The sequence below is a fragment of the Anser cygnoides genome, chromosome 2 (assembly GCF_040182565.1).
Source record: "Anser cygnoides isolate HZ-2024a breed goose chromosome 2, Taihu_goose_T2T_genome, whole genome shotgun sequence".
Classification (NCBI taxonomy): Eukaryota; Metazoa; Chordata; class Aves; order Anseriformes; family Anatidae; genus Anser; species Anser cygnoides.
In genome coordinates this window covers 146,746,741-146,766,079 of record NC_089874.1, presented here as the reverse complement: position 1 = coordinate 146,766,079, position 19,339 = coordinate 146,746,741, and the positions used below count along the sequence as shown (strand labels likewise).

The 19,339-nt window shown below is 36.1% G+C and overlaps 1 protein-coding gene across 4 annotated transcripts in view; it reads left to right on the top strand.

Moving 5' to 3' along the window:
• The window catches only part of CSMD3 (CUB and Sushi multiple domains 3), a 712,079-nt gene that overhangs the window by 506,061 nt on the left and 186,679 nt on the right, over positions 1-19,339 (top strand). For all 4 annotated transcript variants that reach the window (XM_066990669.1, XM_066990670.1, XM_066990673.1 and 1 more), the window contains one exon: positions 2,278-2,472. In XM_066990669.1, coding sequence (XP_066846770.1) covers positions 2,278-2,472 — 195 coding nt within the window. The remainder of the gene's footprint in view (positions 1-2,277; positions 2,473-19,339) is intronic.

The window sequence follows — 19,339 nt, the reverse complement described above, 5'->3', positions numbered from 1 at the left end:
TGCAAATTGTGCATTCTTTTAGTCCTCCTTACTCCTCATCATGAATTGGTGCATTCTCTCATGCTATCCTTGCACATATATTTTGTATCTTCCAAGTGCAGCCCCAGAACAGTACATCGCAAATGTAACATATATTAAGCAATATTGTATTATTTCATCTTCTATTACCAACACTGATGGTGCTCCAGTCCTCCAAACTTATTCGTAGCCCTCCTCTGGACTCGCTCCAGAAATTCTATGTCCTTCTTGTGCTGGGGAGCCCAGAACTGGACACAGCACTGCAGGTAAGATCTCACCAGGGCTGAGTAGATAGGGAGGGTCACCTCCCTTGTTCTGAATGCACCCCAGGATACCGTTGGCCTTCTTGGCCACAAGGGCACATTGCTGGCTCATGGTCAGCCTGCTGTCCACCAGGATTCCCAGGTCCCTCTCTGCAGAGCTGTTCTCCAGCAGGTCAGCTCCCAACCTGTACTGGTGCTTGGGGTTATTCCTTTCTAGATACAGGACTGTGCACTTGCCCTTGCTCAACTTCATGAGGTTCCTCTCAGCCCAACCTTCCAGCTTGTTAAGGTCCCTCTGAATGGCAGCACAGCCCTCTGGGGTATAAGCCACTTCTCCAAGCTTTTTATTGTCAGCAAACTTGCTGAGGGTGCTCTCCATTTCACTGTCAAGATCGCTGATGAAAAAGTTGAACAAAACTGGACCCAGTCTGGGGGACACCACCTCCAACAGGCCTACAGGCCTCCAACAGGCCTACAGGCCTCCAACTAGACTCCGCACCACAAGGCACAGCACTCTGAGCTCATCCATCCATCGAATTATCAATCCACCTCATTGTCAGATCATCTGGGCCGCACTTCCTGAGCTTGTCTGTGAGGATGTTATGGGAAACAGTGTCAAGGGCCTTGCTGAAGTCAAGGTAGACCACATCCACCGCTCTTTCCTCATCTTCCCAGCTAGTCATCTCATCGTAGAAGGCTATTGTATTGGTTAAGCATGATTTTCCCATGGTGAATCCATGCTGACTACTCCTGATCACCTTCTTATCCTCCACATGCTTGGAGATGACCTCCAGGATGAGCTGCTTCATCACCTTTTCAAGGATGGAGGTGAGGCTGACTGGCCTGTAGATTTCTGACTTCTCCTTCTTGCCCTTTTTGAAGACTGGATGACATTGGCTTTCTTCCCATCCTCAGGAACCTCTTCTGTTGCCCACAACCTTTCAAAGATGATGGAAAGTGGCCTAGCAATAACACTGGCCAGCTCCCTCAGCACACGTGGGTGCATTCCATCAGGGCCCGTGGATTTGTTTGTCAGGTTTGCTTAAATGATCTCTGACCCGATCCTCTTCAACCAAGGGAAAGTATTCCTTTCTCTGGACTTCCTCTCTTCTCTCCAGGGTCTGAGATTCCTGAGGGCTGATCTTAGCAGTAAAAACTGAAGGAAAAAAAAAAGCAATTCTGCCTTCTCTGTATCCTTTGTCACCACGGCACCCATCCCATTCAGCAGCAGGCTGACATTTTCCTCAGTCTTCCTTTTTCTACTGATGTTTTTGAAAAAGCCCTTCTTGTTGTCCTTGACAACCCTTGCCAGATTAAATTCTAAAATAAAATTCCAAAAGTAAATTCCAAATACCTGTAAATAACAAGAAAAGGAGATAAATTTCATGAATATTTTGATACTGTAATCTCCAGTAACAAAGAAATAACTAAATGAAAATACACAGTCTATTATATACAGTCTGTCATATACAGAGGTATAGTCATTCATTTGGGATTTATTATTTTTGAAAAAAAAATCTTTTTTGCATGCTTTTTTATTTTGTCACAAGCTACGTATATTGTTTTTATTGTTTTCCCCCATTTATCTGTTTTCAGATTACAGATCTTAAAAATAGAATATTTCTAGTCTACTGGGGCAGTGACCATAAGATCTGACTTCATGCAACTGGATAACTACATCATTGTTCAGCGTGAACTCTGGATAAATAGTTCTTGTGATGGCAATCTGGGAATTACCTGGGAAAAATATAAGAGATGGTTTGGTTCACTATATAGCAATGTACTCAGTCTTTAAAATAAAGGAAAGATGACTACAGTCACAGGAAATTGATGTAAAAGGGAGGGATTCTTTAAAAAATAAATAAATAAGTAAATAAAAGTGAAGAGTGCATTATGTGACTACAGGGTGCTCAAAGAAGACCTTGAGAGAATTCTAGAAAACATGTGATGTTTTAGATTATATTCAGAATTTTCTTTACATGTTTTTCTTTTATAGCAAAACTACGTGAGTCTTGCTTTGATCCTGGAAACATAATGAATGGAACGAGACTTGGAATGGATTATAAACTGGGCTCAACTGTCACTTATTACTGCGATGCAGGTTATGTTCTTCAAGGATATTCTACACTAACTTGTATCATGGGAGATGATGGAAGACCTGGATGGAACAGGGCCCTGCCCAGTTGTCATGGTAAGAACAATTTTTCATTTATTAGATTTGCTACTTTTATTCTTGCTTTGTTGCATGGAAGAAACAGTATAAAATTAGAAGAAACAATTTTAATAAATTTCTTGTTTAGAACAAAAGCTCTTTTCACTTATATGTTTATTAACTCTAGATGAATATTTCTGCAAATTTTTAATGCCGTTGGGTAAGTATTGCTAAAAGTTGTTATTGAGTATAGAGGTGAATAGTAATGCTGTTCTCTATGTCTACGTGAATTCTTGAATTAGCAAATTTACAGCAGAGTATACAGATATCATGCCATAGACATTTATTTAAATACAGTATTAAGTATACTCTGAATGCCACAATGTGTTTTTGTTTCTTTTTGTTATTACTGCTTTTTCAACCATATAAATAAAATATTTTGTTTATTCAATATCACATCATTTGCAGTAAATAAGGCTAATGGTATCCTGGGATGTATTAGATAAAGGTATTGCCAGAAGACGATCCTTTTCCTGTACCTTCAGCACTAGTAAGGTCACATTTGGAGTACAGTGTCCTGTACTGTAGGAGAGGCGTGGAGCTAATGGAGGTAGTCCAACAAAGGGTGATCATGAAGGCACTGGAGCATCACTCGTATGAGGAAAGGTTGAAACTCTCTAGCCTAGAAAAGGGTCTTGGGCAGGATCCTGCTTGGGCAGGATCTCATCTACGTGTACAAATATTCTAAATGAGTTTGGAAAGGGGATGAAGTGAGGCTCTTATCAGTGATGCCCAGTGACATGACAATGGGCACAAACTGAAACATAGGAGGTTCTGTCTGATTATCAAGAAACACTTGATTACCATGTGGGTGAGAATACTGGCACAGGTCGTCCAGAAAAGCTGTAGAGTCTTCATTCTTGGAGGCAATTCAAAAGGTGCCCGGACATGGTCCTGGGCAACCTGTCCCCCTGCTTGAGCAGGGAGGTTGGACAAGGTGACCTGTGGAGGTCCCTTCCAACCTCAGTCTTTCTGTGATTTTGTGATTAAACCTGTTGGACATATGGTCCCTATAAAAATTCAGCCGTGAATTGCACTAAACATCCAATCCTTCAAACTTTTATGGATATGAATAATTCTATTAATACATGAAATATTCCATGAATAATACTGATTTCGGTAACCTCTCGACTTTTAGTAATATTACCACTATCTCAAGCACAAGAATTTTCAGAATTAGATACTAAGAAAAGATTTGATCACAATTTTCCTGATATTATTTTAATTCTTTCTAGCAATTAATAACCAGTACAGAAAAAAAAAAAAACAAAACAAAACACACACCAACAACAAAAAAACAACCAAAAGAAATAACTCCTATTTTCACATATTTTATATTTAGCACAAAATATGTATCAAATAAATAACCAGTAAAGAACATGAAAATGCCAAATTACAAAACCAACATTTGCTTTAAAAGTTAAAGTAAGATTTCTTCAATATCATCTTAATTTCAGCTCCTTTAAATAATTTGAAGATAAAAAGTAGTGAACACATTTCCAATTCAAATATATTTATTTTAAATAAATTTGTTGTTGTTGTGTACTTAAATTTATATTGCAAATTAAATGTGGAATTATGAACAAAACAGAACAAAAAAGAGTAAATATAAATTCACAACTAACAGAATAACCAAGCTCTGAATTATAAAAGTATGAGGACTTGAAGAACTTTATTATATTCATTATCCACCAAAGCCATTATAGGAATGAACACCAAACATCAGTGGCAGAAAACTGGAAAACTGGTGCTAACAAACTTTTGAAATTGTCTACAAACTTGTACATATGCAGTGGAAGTCAGGTGTTTCTTCCTCATTTTAAAACGAGATATGAATATTGTTTAGGTGTTTTCTAGGAAGGAGTCAGGAAGGCTGTTATGTCTTAAAAAAGGTTTCCTTCTTTTGGGAGGTCTTTTTAATAGATAAAGAAAGATAAAGAATGTATTTATTAATTATTCAATAATTGTGACTACTAAGGACATTTATATGTAGCAGTATATACTTCCAGTACTGTCTATTTTGATAGTCACTGAAGGGAGAGTGTTTTTGCTTGGAAGGACTGCCATACTGGGGGATAATACCATACCTACCTCAGAGGGGTTTTGTGAGGCTTAAACAACTGTTAGCAAAGAATTTTGTGGTCCTCAGAAGTCAACACTACACAGTCTATAGATGTATGAAATGTTGTCATGTACATGCAAATGGGGGGCTCACATGGATGCAGCCCCTAAAACTAAGGTGCTTTGCATGGCAGAGTGAGGGGTTGAGATTGATCTCATGAAGTAACATGTTTCAAGAATGAGAAACCGAACTGCAAATTACCTGTTCTTTGCGTTTTGTTGTTGTTTTGGTTTGTGTTTTTTTTTTTTTTTTCAAGTATTTTGTAAAAGTGAAAACATTTAAATTAATGAACTGCAAAAATCAAGTTGTTGCAGTAAGTGTGAACAATAATGCAAAGAATTATTTATTTCAACAAATGCAGATTGAATATCTAGAAGAAAAATGGCTTTGGATGCACCTGTCTGATATAATATGGTTTAAAATGTGCTAATTATAAAAATAGTTATAGGGTTCTGAATGTATGTTTACTTGTTTTGTAGTAAAGTTACCTGTTTTGTGTAATGAAGGTGCTTAAATTAAATAATTAAATAATTATTAATAACGGGGGAAAAAATATACTAAAATGGGTAGTGGAAAGCTGTCAACAATTCTAAAGGGACTGTTTGTGTTTTTTTGAGGGGGTTGGTTTGTTTGCTGTTTTTGTTTGTTTGTTTGTTTGTGGATGAACAAGGCCATATTTCAAAGATGGTGGGTCCCCTACTTTCTTAGGATAGGATGTCACAACTTAAGATCCATTAAAAAACCCTTGGCTTTGTAGTTTTCACTTACACTTCTTTTATTGCTTTTTGTCCAGTTCAGAGTTGATGAAGATTTGTAAATACGTTGCTGTGATATATTATATGTGTATTTTACCACATAATCAATGCTTTCCACCTGGGGGGAATTTAACTCAAGAAAAACAGAACATTTATTTACCTGTTAGAAAGACAATAACAGTAGATTAGCTTTCAATTGCATGGAGCTGGCTGAAGCAATTTGTGAACTGAGTTTTTGAGCCTGATAACTGTCCAGTCTCACCTAAATTAAAAAAAAATGCGTAGTAGAGAATTAATATTCTTCAATGCTGCCAACTATATTTTTGAAGCTCCATAAAACTGAGTGTTGTAATAAAATTGGTATACAATACACGTCAGTTTATGTTTTGTGTATTTTTTTTCCATTTTACTATTTGTTTTGAGAACCTGAATATACTTTTTTTTTTTTTTTTTTTTTTTTCTGAGAACCTGATCACCCTTTATTATTGAAATATTTTGATCTAAAGCTTTAGGTATAAAGGCAGTAAAGAAGTTTGTTTAAAAATTACCTATCATTGTCTAAACCTTTACACTTTTAATATTTATTCAGAATTGAGGATCTTCTATCCTGTGAGTCATATTTAGTCATATGGCTTTATATGGGGGAGTGAGGCACCTCAGAATGTGAAAAAGAAAAATATTACTAAAGAGTATTTTCATTTTGCCTATGTTTGGAGCTAAGGAGGACAGATGAGAGGTACAAATAACGTTCAACACTCCAGATGTCTCTCAGGGTTCAAGGGACATGCTTTCTAACATGCAGAATTGGTCTCATAAAGATAGTTCAAAGAACATAGAAGAGCTTTTTTTCTTTTTAAAGAGAATTTTGTTGCCAGTAATATTTGATCATTTACATTAAGAAAATAATTAGATAAATAACATGGAAAAACTTCGTATCAGGGTGAAACTGATATACAGCAGTCCAAAGTCAGACTTCCTCGTTGCAATAAATACTGATACATACTCTGAATATTAAAAATAAATAAAAAAATAAAGATTCTCCTCAAGAGGAGAATGGAGTACCATCTCTTTACCTATTCTCAAAAACTTCTAATAGTTTAACACATATTCCTGGGAGACTGTAGGTGAGTTTGAGGGATCCATTTAGGTAGAGTGGTTAAGGGTCTTGTTCTAAGCTATAGCTTCTGAGATAAAATATGGGGAAAAAATTTCCCACTCATAATTAAAAAGAAAATGTAGGCCAGGGTTCTGTGATATTGAAAGGGCAATTGTTTGGGATGGCTTTAAGCATGCTCTGAAAATGTCTGCTACATCAAGTGCCATAGGAAATATTTATTGAGGAACACTGATGTTCTGGGTCTGGTCAGGCTTCAGCAAGAGCTAACTAATTAATTACTCAGTCTGTCAAAACATGCTTTCCTGGGAATGTGCAAAACCAGAAAATATGAGTGTCTACAGACACTGAAAGTTAATAACTTGATTTTGGATCTAGATAAAAGCTGAATAAAGGCTTTCACGATCATAGAGGACTAGTTTTCCAAAATCTATTCAGCACAGAGAGCTAATATTTCTGCAGGTGTACCTTTATGCACCAAATATTTTTTATGGCGTAGTCCTATAGGATTAGTCATTAGGCGTGACTTGCATTTGGTTGAAGTCATTATTCAAGATGACCTTGGGTGTTTCTAAGTGTAATAAGTGTGGAAACCGAACCAAATCATTGGCTTTTTTTTTTTTTTTTTAATGAACACATGCAAAGATTATTCAGGCTAATATGCTAAGCTATTTGGCATTTCGTGGTGGATGTTAAGAACAGGATGTAATTAACATATGCAGATGCAATGTTCCCATGACAGAGATGATGATAAATAAATTCTCTTAACTGCACCAACTCTAGGTGTTGTTTTTTTTTCTCGTTTGTTTGTTTTTTACAACTGTTCACAAAATTGCAAAAGGCCTGTAGAGGAAAATCACATTTATGACTGAGTGTTATACCTTGTTCCTAACAGAAGAAATAATTTCTTAACCACTAAAAAATATTGCTACATTTCTTTATAGTCAGTTGTTTAGTCCTCGGAAATATGTGAGTACAGGCTTCAAATGATCTCCATCTGAAGGACATAGCTAACAGTCTCACATATTGTCATAAACTGTCAATGTCATGATTTCTCTCCCTCTTTTTTTTTTTTATAAGACATCAGTACTTAATATATTCATATGTGCTGTTTTTTGTAAGATGTGTTTAAAAGAAAATCAAAAAACAGTTCCACACCATAACATTTTAAAACAACAGAAACATTCTTAATTATGATTGCAACAAGAAATATTAATATCTAATCTTAGGGGCATCAGTACACAATTACATACCATATCAGTTTAGTGATTACAGACCATGCTAAAGACTTGATGCATATGAAGAAGGAAGTGAACCTTGAATTACAGGTCCACTCCTTTGTTGTATGACCTGAAGGATTATTTGATTTATTAGGAGTTTGGAAAAGGGGTGCCTGCAACCATATCATCTCCCAAAGTAATGTTTCCCTAAAACTGAAATGCCAGAGGAAATACCTTTGGTTTGGCCCTCAGATTGGCTCTTGGTTTAATTTGCTCTGACTTGTGCTTTTCTGAAACCTTTTAGGATGTTAAACCTTTTAGGATGGAAGGCTGCACAGAAAAGCTTAATATTGCTATTTATTATTCTACAATACAAGTTGATAGCTTTTTCATCAGTTATGCAATATTGATCACTTAATCAGGAACTTTGTAGGAGGATTTTTAAGGCACTTTTTACACAGTAAAGCTATGATTCTAATGTGGTGATTGCATAACAATGTGGCCTTTTTGAAACCATAACTTTAGTCAGCTAATTATTTGGCTGGTTCAGCATAGTCAGACTGAGTACTATTACAAATTGAAAAAAAAAAAAAAAAACATATTAACCATTATTGACTATATTCTTACAGATTTGAATCCATAAGAATATAAGAGACTAAAGCACATATATTCCTGGATTACTTTTATTTAGAAAAGATAGGTTAAAATAAGGTTAAAATAATTCTAATTTATATCATTTAATATTGCTCAAGTACGTTAAACACATTTAGTTAGAACGAGCATTTGCTTATCTATTTGATGTAAGTTAGAAGTATTTTTGTGTTTATAGTATATTGTATTTCAAGGTTTTGATTAAAGCAGTTATGACATTTGTTAGCATATTTGTTCCATTCTGCACATTTGCAGTACAAATCTAGAATATTGGTTATATTCTCAATTCTTCAACTATCACACATAAGCAAATAAAAAAATTTTGAAAAGCACAAAAAAGTTGTTAGAAGCCTAATATTCATTAATGTCTATTTTTCCACCTGTGGTATTTAACATTTTTACCTTTATCAAAAAACAAAACAAACAAAAACAAACAAACAAAATAAGTTTCTAGGAAAAAACAACAACAACAAACAAAACAACTTGTTTTCAATAGAAAGAACAGATCAAATTCATGTCTAATTGTACTTCAGGTCAGGACTTTTTTACAATGATACTATAGATGTGTAGTAATAGCTGCATTTTGAGTTGACTGCAGTTACTGCACATTAATTTATTTTTCATTGTAGTTTTGTTCCTAATAGCACTCATATCTAAGTCCTTCCAATATTTCATAAATTTTATGTGCCAGGCTGATACTTGATTTTGCAGTTTTTTTGCAAGAAGCTTGCAGAGCCTCAGTATGGTTAATTTTCTTTAATATAATCTAATAATATATCTGCAACAGAGAATTAAGTTTACAGTTAATACATTGTCTTCATGCTTTGAAGATGGCAAAGGATTTAATGAGATGGTGGAAAAGAAGCAGAGATACAATGAAGATACAAACCCAGGATGACTTATAATCACTAAAGAAGAATTTGTTGCAGAATTAAGCCTCTGAAATCTGATCTTTATCCTTCTCATCTTAAGAAATGGCTTCAGTCAGAAACTTTGAGAATGACATGATTTTAAATGATTGGCATTTATGATGTAAAGAAAGCAACAAAGCCCTTCAGAGAGATGTTTGCAGGAATGCAAAGACCAACGCTATTCAGCATTCCGTTAAGGGAGAAAAGTTCTAAAGGTATTATTCTAAAGGTTAAAACACATGGAAGAGGTGGCATAAATGATGAATTTATAGACGTTCATTTATCTGTTTTGCAAGCCTGACATTTTGATGTAAAAGAAATTTATCCCTACTAATTTTAAATTTGAATGATGACTAGCTAAATGATATTATTATGTAAGAGAGGTCATTCAAAGGGACCTGGACAGGTTCATCAAGTCCAAGTGCACGGTGCTACACCTCGGTCGGGGCAATCCCAGACAAGAGTACAGACTGGGAGAAGAGCTCACTGAGAGCAGCCCTGTGGAGAGAGGGTTGGTGGTTCTCATGGAAGAAAGGCTTGACATGAGCCAGCAGTGTGCACCTGCAACCCAGAAGGCCAACTGTGCCCTCAGCAGCACCAAAAGAGGTGTGACCACCAGGTTGAGGGAGGTGATTGTCCCACTCTGCCCTCATGAGGCCCCACCTAGAGTACTGCATCCAGGTTTGGGGCCCCCAGCACAAGAAAGATGTGGACCTGTTGTCCAGAGGAGGGCTACAAAGATGATCAGAGGGCTGGAGCACCTCTTCTATGAAGACAGGCTGAGAGAGATGGGGGTGTTCAGCCTGGAGAAGAGAAGTCTCCAGAAGACTTCACTGAGGCCTTTCAGTACCTACAGGGGTCATAAAATCATTAAGGTTGGAAAAGACCTTCAAGATCATCTGGTCTAACCATCACCCTACTACAAAAATCACCCACTAAACTATGTCCCTAAGTACCAGGTCCAACCTTTCCTTAAACACCCCCAGGGACAGTGACTTCACCTCATTCCTGGGCAACCCATTCCAATGCCTGAATACTCTTTCTGAGAAGAAATCTCTCCTAAAAGAAATTTCCTTGTACAAAAAAAAAAAAAAAAAAAAAGACAAAGATCTCCTGGAAAGAGTCCAGTGGAGGGTCACAAAGATGACACAGGGCATCTTCTGGAGCATCTTCTCTATGAGGAAAGGCTGAGAGACCTGTGTCTGTTTAGCCTTGAGAATAGAAGACTGAGAGGGGATATTATTAATATTTACAAATACCTTAAGCGTGGGAGACAGAGGGATTTGACCAACTTCTTTTCAGTGGTTTGTGGGGGCAGGAAAAGTGACAATGGCCAAAAATTGGATCACAGGAGGTTCTGCACCAACATGTGAAAGATCTTCTTCACAGTAAGGGTGACAGAGCACTGGAACAGGCTGCCCAGGGAGGCTGTGGAGTCTCCTTCTCTGGAGATATTCAAGGCCCGTCTGGATGCCTACCTGGGCAAGCTGCTCTAGGGAACCTGCTTTGGCAGGGGGGTTGGACCCAATGATCTCCTGAGGTCCCTTCCAACCCCTTGAATTCTGTGGTTCTGTAATTCTTTAATTTCTGTCCTAAACCTCCCCTGGCATAGCTTGAGGCCATTCCCTCTATTCTAATCACCAGTTATTTGCGAGAAGAGGCCGACCCCCAGCTCCCCACAACTTTCTTTCAGGTAGTTGTAGAGAGCAATAAGGTCTCCCCTGAGCCTCCTCTTCCCCAGACTAAACAAACCCAGTTCTCTCAGCTACTCTTCACAGGACTTGTGTTCCAGGCCCTTCACCAGCTTTGTAGCCCTTCTCTGTGCATATTCCAGGGCCTTGATGTCCTTCTTGTAGTGAGGGTCCCAAAACTGAACACCGTACTTGAGGTGTGTACCAGAGCAGAGAACGGGGACAATCACCTCCCTCGTCCTGCTGGCTACACTACTCCTGATACAAGCCAGGATGCTTGGCACACACACGAGCGTGGGCACACTGATGACTCATGTTCAGGCAAGCATTGACAAACACCCCCGGGTCTTTTTCCTCTGCACAATTTACAAGCCACTCTGCCCCAAGCCTGTAGTGTTGCATGGGATTTAAAGATGGATAACTACTTTTTTACAGAGACAGATAATGACAGGACGAAGGGTGGTGGTTTTAAACTGAAAGAGGGGAGATTTAGATTAGATGTTAGAAGGAAATTCTTCACTCAGCGGGTGGTGAGGCACTGGAACAGGTTGCCAAGAGAAGTTGTGGATGCCCAATTCTGGAGGTGTCCAAGGCCAGGCTGGAAGGGGACTTGGCCAACCTGATCTAGTGGATGGCCTGTGGCAGGGGGATTGGAGTTTGATGATCTTTAATGTCCCTTCCAACCCAAGCCATTCTATGATTACAGAATGAAATTCATTAATTGCTAAGGACATGGGAGCAAGTTGTCCTACTTGTTCTTTGATTTTCTCTGTAAAGGGATTGTTCTGCTGTTCTGGGTAGACTTCTTCACTATCTGTGTAAGAAACCTTTCTTAAATGGTCATTCAGATAAGATATAGCGGGGTTCTTTTTTTGTTTTCAGTACACTTTTTTCATGAACTATCATGCTTACACAACTCCTTTGAGTAGGTAAAGAAAAAGTTCATGGAGGTATACTTATATTTACACCATAAACAAAGAGACAAGACTTATGCTTTTATTTTAAAACTAATCAGTTCCCTTAAATCTTTGTAATCAAAAGCTATAAAACCAGTACTAGGAAAAAAAAAAATCCCCCTTGTAGTAAACATGTTTATGATATTGTGCAGTGGCACCAAATACTCTGTAATTACTCTGTTAATTTCCATAAGATTGTGTTTAAAATTGTGAAGAGTTAAGTGACACAAGAAATAGGAAAATTAAGTGTGTAGAGATAAAACATTTTTTCTTTAAAATAATAAATATATTTAAAATATTACAGAGTGTAGTATAGTGTGTTTCTAAAAGTATTAAACATTTGTTAATAATTAACTTATATGTATGATCGGCTGACTTTGGCTAGCTGCCAGGTGTCCACAGCACCACTCTCTCACTCCCCCTCCTCATCAGGACAGGGGGAGAAAGTACAATGAAAAACAGTTGAGGGTTGAGATAAGGACATATAGATTGCTTACCAGTTACCAGCTTGGGGTAGATTAATTTCTTGTTAATTAATAACAGAGCGGGATAGTGAGAACTATAAACAAACCAAAAGCACCTTTCCCTCACCTGCATTCTTTCCAGAGTCAGCTTCACTCTTGATCGTTCTACCTCCTTCTCCCCTGAACAGTGCAGGCAGGTTCGGAACGGGAAGGTTGCAGTCAGTTCATAACACTGTCTCTGGTGCTCCTTCCTCCTCACACTTTTCCTCCACTCCAATGTGGGGTTCCTTCCACAGGTTGCAGTTCTTCAAGAGTTGTTCCAGTATGGATCCATACCATGGGGTGCAGTTCTTCAGGAACAGACTGCTCCAGCATGGATATACCATGGGCAGCATTCCTGCCAGAAAACCTGCTCCACCTTAGTCTCCTCTCCATGGTCTGTAGCTCCTAAGGCTAGATCCACCTTTCCATGTGTGGAGGATTCCATGAGCTGTAGCACAGATATCTGCTCCCCTTTTGGAGCTGCTTGGAACTTGCCCTTATTTATCATGGGGCAGTTTCTGGGCTCTGCTCACAGAGGCCACCCCTGCAGCACTCTGTCTACCAAAACCTTGCCACATAAACCCAATACAATGTTGCTGCAGAATAGATTTTTACACAACTTTAATGTAGCAGCAATTGAGGATTTATTTTATAAATAACAAGGTTAAATTGTATGATTTTAAGAGCACTTCATTAGCATTTGATCATCAGCCAATTTAATACAATGATTTTAACAGAATTTGCTACAAAGAAACAGTGACTTATTTAAAAATTTGAGAATCACAAGTTCACCTGAAACTTGTTGCAGGGTCCTGGTAGGTAGTTGCATGCTTCCAAACCACCCCCTAGAATAAATTACTCGCCCTACTCCCTTGTCAGCGTTTGTCTGCAGATGAGCTTGTTCCTTGAAGGGTCAGCCCTGAGATGCACATCCCCTCAGGGGTATCCTTGCTTCCTTGTTGGTGTTTGCCTGTGGACAAGCTTGTTCTTCAAAGGGTCAACCCTGAGACGTGCATCCTCTTAGTGGTACCCCGAGATGCGTCCCAACTTAGGGGGAGATCAAATATGTCATGTACTGCAGTTCATGGAGATCTTAAGGGTCTCTTTGCTTGGGACTACTATTTATAGGACTCTGAGGCAGTCTACTCTTAGTTAGTACTTTTCCATCCTGGCTATGGTTCGGATAAGGCAATTTTGGTATTTTTCATCAACCCTGCTATGCTGGTACCTTCCAGAATGCACAGTTTTGTACTCCCCAGAGCCCAAACTGCAGGGTCTGAGATACAATCAGGAAGTGCCTGTTCATACTCACCTGTTATGCCTGTTGCCCACTGACAATAGAGGACTGAAGTAACACTAAGTAATCATGAGCCATAGCTGAGTTGCGGAAAGGCTTCTCCACCGCGTTTTCCTTCAGCCGCTACACTTATAAGATAAAGCGATTGACCCATAGTCATACTCAGATTCCTTAGCATACTGTTCTTGGATTCTGATGTGATCCATCATTTCCCCAGGAGGGATTTCAGTGGGTACCTGCTTTGTGCCAGCACCCTCCTATGTTAATTGTCATGGCCAAGCAACAGTCACATTGAGGACTACTGTGGCTCATAAACCTGAGAAAGGCTTATGTCAAGTGCAGGAGTAGAGCATACACACTCTAGCACAGCGTAGAAGCATTATACCATGTAAGAAATTAACTGATATGGTATTTATGTTACAATACAAATGTAATTTAAGGATGAAAAATCCAACACTGAAAAGTTAGTCAGTGACAGAATTAAGGCTGCCATGCCTGTAAGGTTATGTTTGGAACATCTCATATCTGGTTTTATACACTACTGTGGTTGAGAAAAGGTAGAGTTTTTTTGTTTTGACCCAGTAATGATAGTTGCTTATGTCTGAACTCACTGTATGAAGGGCTTATTCATCTATTTCAAGCTTTTAAAGTGTGTAAGGAATGAATTAAGCAATTGCAGAAGGGACAGAATATTCTTGTAGTTACTTATGCTGAATGGTCCTGTAGAGGACACTTGGTATTTGTGTTTCATAGTTTCAAAATAATGTTCAATTTAACCACTTAAGCAGAGCACTTTACTTAAAGTTTTCATATGTTGGCTATTTGCAATGCATTTCTCATTTTCTTTTTTTCTCAGGGTAAGATATCTGCTTTATAGAATCATTTAAACTGTGACCTGAGCACTCAGAAGCAGAATTAAGGTCAATTAGGATTACATTTTGAATATGTAGAATGCTATCAAATGCTACACACTCTGAAAAATTGGTTCCTGACAGACAGTCAGACCTGAAAAGGAAGTTGAAGGACTTCTGGGGAAAAAAAAAAAAAAAAAAAAAAAAGGATTTTATTTTAGTGTGACTGAAATATCTTCTAAATACTAGATTATTGTTTCCAAGCATCTACTGTTCATTTTTTACAAGTGTATGTCCATTCCTTTACCATTAGATACAGTGAAATATCTAAATACACTGTGGAAGCTATACTGCTTGAGATTAAAACATAAAGCAGATACTATTTTGGATGGATTATAAGGTTACTTTATGAGTGTGTGTGTGTGTGAAAATATATCCATTAGAAGATTCCTGAGAAAGTAAGAATTTACATCTGAGTATACCTTAACCTATAATCCTCACTCTGAAACCACCTTTTCTTTAGGAACTCACTCATCATTACTCAGTAGAAAAGAAACTATTGTACACCAATAACTATCAAGTCAAAATGCCCAAATGAGGAAACCTAACTTTTGCCTACTGGATTTGGCAGTGAGAAGAGATTTGGTTATCAAATATATTTATATTTTATAATTTTTATATTATTTTATATGCTATATCTTATGTTTTTATATTATATTTATAGTTTATGTTACATTTATATATTTCTTCTTTGAGATATTTCCTATGACAGGCCACTGACTCTATATTGTAAAATGCATAAATATTTTGAGGAATAGAGAACAGAAATAAAGTCTTTCTGTATGGCTATGCAGGTAGCTGGTATTTTGCCAAAAAACATGCAGCTTTTGGAAAATGTCATTATATTAAACTTTCATCTTTTCTTAAAGCTGTTCATCTCTTCATATCAGAGAAGATGTTACTGGAATGAACTAAAAAGGTTAATAATTCTAGAAAGCTTACAAAACAATTAAAATAAATGCAGACATACCCACACCAAGCATTATTTTGAATACACACCCATTGCATATATTTTTGAATTCATAATATTTCTTTACAGTGCTCTTTGAATAATGAAGTCTGTGTGTAATTATTCCAAGCTTTCATGTAAGAAGATCTTATGTAATATAATGGTAAATAAAGCATAAGAAATGAAGAATAGTAGTTAATTACAATAACCTCATTAAAACTGGCTGCGAGGGAATCCTAATTTCCAAGGTATTTAAGTGATTAGTTAAATAGAGTGCACTGTGAAACCAGGTATTTCATCTTCTGTTGAACTAAATCTGCTTCCAATTTTTAGAAGCAAAATTTAATGAAGGAAATGTTAGAAACATGAAAAAAAAATAGTTTAAACTATGTAAACTTCAGGGTTTTTAGTCATTTTTTTATACTCCTTACTACAAAAAAAAAAAAAAAAAAAAGTATCTGAAATCAAGCTTGTATAGCCAAGCCATAATTATAAATATGTCTACTTAGGTGCAACTGCTATGTTGAATAAAGGGGATGAATAAGCAAGGAAAATGTAACAGGTAATTGTGTATTATTGAGAATAGCACGTAAATGATAAAATATGTACATTAATTGACAATTAGCAATAAAATCATATAGAAAATAGATGAAAATGCAGAATTAAGTATGTACTTTTGGGGGGCTTTAGAATACTGCACCTTAATTTTTTATTTGTTTGTTTGTTTGCTTTGAATACATATATTTTTTTTCAGTAGAAGATTGAAAAGCATTATTATTCCCTTAAGAAAAGTTTATATCATCATACATTTTGAGATGAAGAGAACAACTAGTACATATAATTGTTTCTGTTCTAAGTGTTGACATCACAGCTGCATCTTTTTCATTGAAGGTTTTTCTGAGCAGTCAAGATGACTAGAGTATTCTATTCTTGGAATGAAGAGAATAAAATTAAAATAAAATAAAATAAAATAAAATAAAATAATAAAATCCCCACTTTTTATTCACACAGATAAGCAAATATTTATTTTCCAAAGACTGCAAAGCACTGAAGTAGGATAGGATTATGTAGTATCAGTCAGTAATCAAGGTAAGTCAATTAATTAATAAGTGGAATTAAAGAAACTGATCCAGTCATCTGTGCTGGCTGTACTTGATAAACATGTGTATTTCTTAATCTTGGGCAGCAGTCTGAAGGTCGTCACTCTTGTCTAAGACTTCAGTAACCCACTCAATTAGAAGAAGATTTATTAGGTGGAGAATGTTGGTGGTGAATTCATATTTCATTCTTTGCACCAAGTTGTATAATTTTTGCATTGACTGTCACAATGGGGACCTGATGAGCATTCTGCAGAATGGGAAAAGCTGAAATTAAGAAACCTCATAAGTTTAAATGGAATTCAGTTTTCTTTTCCTTCTTGACTGGGCCACATATAGTAGTTAATAGTAGTTAATTAATTAAGTAGTTATTAATTAAGTAGTTACAGTAGTTAATCAATCAACTCTAAAAATGGTAAACAAGATTCCAGCTTAAAATTCCAGCTTAAAATGAATAGCCTCTTCTTTTAAGATCTCATGTTTCTTGATATTTTACTCATAAACTGTATACAGTAATTTTTTTTTTCTTCTGATTTCATACTCTCTTGAAGAAACAGCATAATCCCTAACAAACTTTACTTATTTTTTTTAGATATTTATTGGAGCCTTTATATTACATATTTCTTTATTATATCCTGAAGTACGGTTGAGTTTTAACATAATATAATTCGTTAATTACAACTCTATCTAATACATAGCTATGTATTCCAACTACTGCACATGTTCAGTATTCTTGTTATGAATTAAGAGAATCACATTTCCTTCCCTATTGTATTTCACTTCATTTTATATTTTTATATTGCTTTGATAAAGAGTTACTGATTAATTTGGTATTTTAGAACAGTACTTATGTATTGTGCCAAGAAAAACATTGGTTTGGTTCGTGGGTGCATTTTATTAAACGTTAGATATTAAGTTATATTTAGATAGAGTTACAGTTGAGAGTACATGTAAGTAAACGAAGGTCAGAGAACATTACAGTGATATTTTAATTATCCCCAGTTCAAATATTAGTGGTCCAGTTAACATCTTTTTATTTCAGCATTGAGATAAAAGTATCAAATGAATAGAGAAACAGCTGGCCTAAAGCAGAACAGATTTTCTCAATGAGAGTAAATGTGAAAATAATGTATTAAAAATTTATCCAAAGTGTCCATAATGCACTCAAATTGGACACCGTGGGAGGAAGGGTAGAGAAAAAAACAAAGTAATTTTTTACTTAGTATGAGGAACTATCTCAAACTGTGGCAGTTCATTCAAATGAAATCGAAGAAAACAGCAGAAGTATTTACTGGTGACATGGAAATCATTTTAAAAAGCAGTTTTAGAGCCTCACCAATCAGAAGCAAACCCTGAAAGGATAACCAAAGCACACGGAAGCAACAAAGTCAAGGAATCTAACAAAAATTAAAATATCTAATCCAGGAAAAAGAAATCATATTTAAATGAGGGAAGTAGAATACTGTATCAAGCATGGTTTTGAGAAACAACTTCTAAAGAAGTGAACCTAATATAACCACTAAAGTACTTTTTAAAGCATGAGAAAAGCAGTAAACTTATTAGAGTATCTATACTTTATCAAGATCAATAGCAAAATTGTGTTCAAGGACAATGTCATTGCAGAAAGCTAAGTAAATTAGTTATGTTGTGCTATGTTGTGCTATGCTATGTTACTGAGGAGACCAGAGAGGTCCTTCATTGGATCCATACCTTTCAGTTTAAAGAACTGGATGCAGTTATAGAAGATATCTTGAAGAAAATCAGTAAAATGAACCATAGAAGGTTGCTAGGATTAAACAATATTTTCTGCGGAGCTCTGAAAGAGCCTAGGTATGAAGTGTTTGAAGTACAAATGTTGACCTTAACATTAAGTTAGCCTGTCTATCAAAGCAGTGGTAGGTGATGAATATGTCAAAAGTCTTCCTTGATGAAGGATTGGCTAATATCTATATTAGAAAATTGGTATAGATTATAATAAAGAACAGAACAAGGAGATTGCATGATTAAACATGTTGAAGAAAATTCAGTGTAAATTTTGAAGAGGAATAGGGAGCTTAATGGGAAAACAGAGAGCTCCACAAGGATATGGATGAAATTAACAACAATTGTTACGATATAATTGAACAGTTAAAAACTTTTGAAAGAGTTTCATGAAGAAGGATTTTAAGTGAAACATAACACAGTGTATTATCTAGTTATTAGATAAGAAGGTTTTTGGTGTTATGGTGGGCTTTATGCTATTAATATGTTTGGACTGGGAATTGTGCCATCCAATACAACTTCACACAAGATTGAAAGAACAGGGTTCACAGATACTGCAAAATTATGTTGCATCATCAGATCTAGAGTCAAATGTGCAAAGATTAATCCCTCAATACTGTGTGATTAGGGAGTAAAGTGTTCATCAGTTTCACTTTTGTTAAAAACAAAATAAATGGTTATAGAATAAATAATCATAAATATAATTTTTTGATGATAGCGAATTAGCTTTTAGAGTTTAGGTAAATTACCTTGGAATTGTTATGATGATTCCTTTGCAAATTAGTAAAGCCATGTCAGGATAACATTTTAAGAACTATTTATTTATTTATTTATTTTACTTGTAGAGCATCCTTGCCAATGACATATATTCTGATGAGTCAGTATTAACACTGGAAGAAATAATA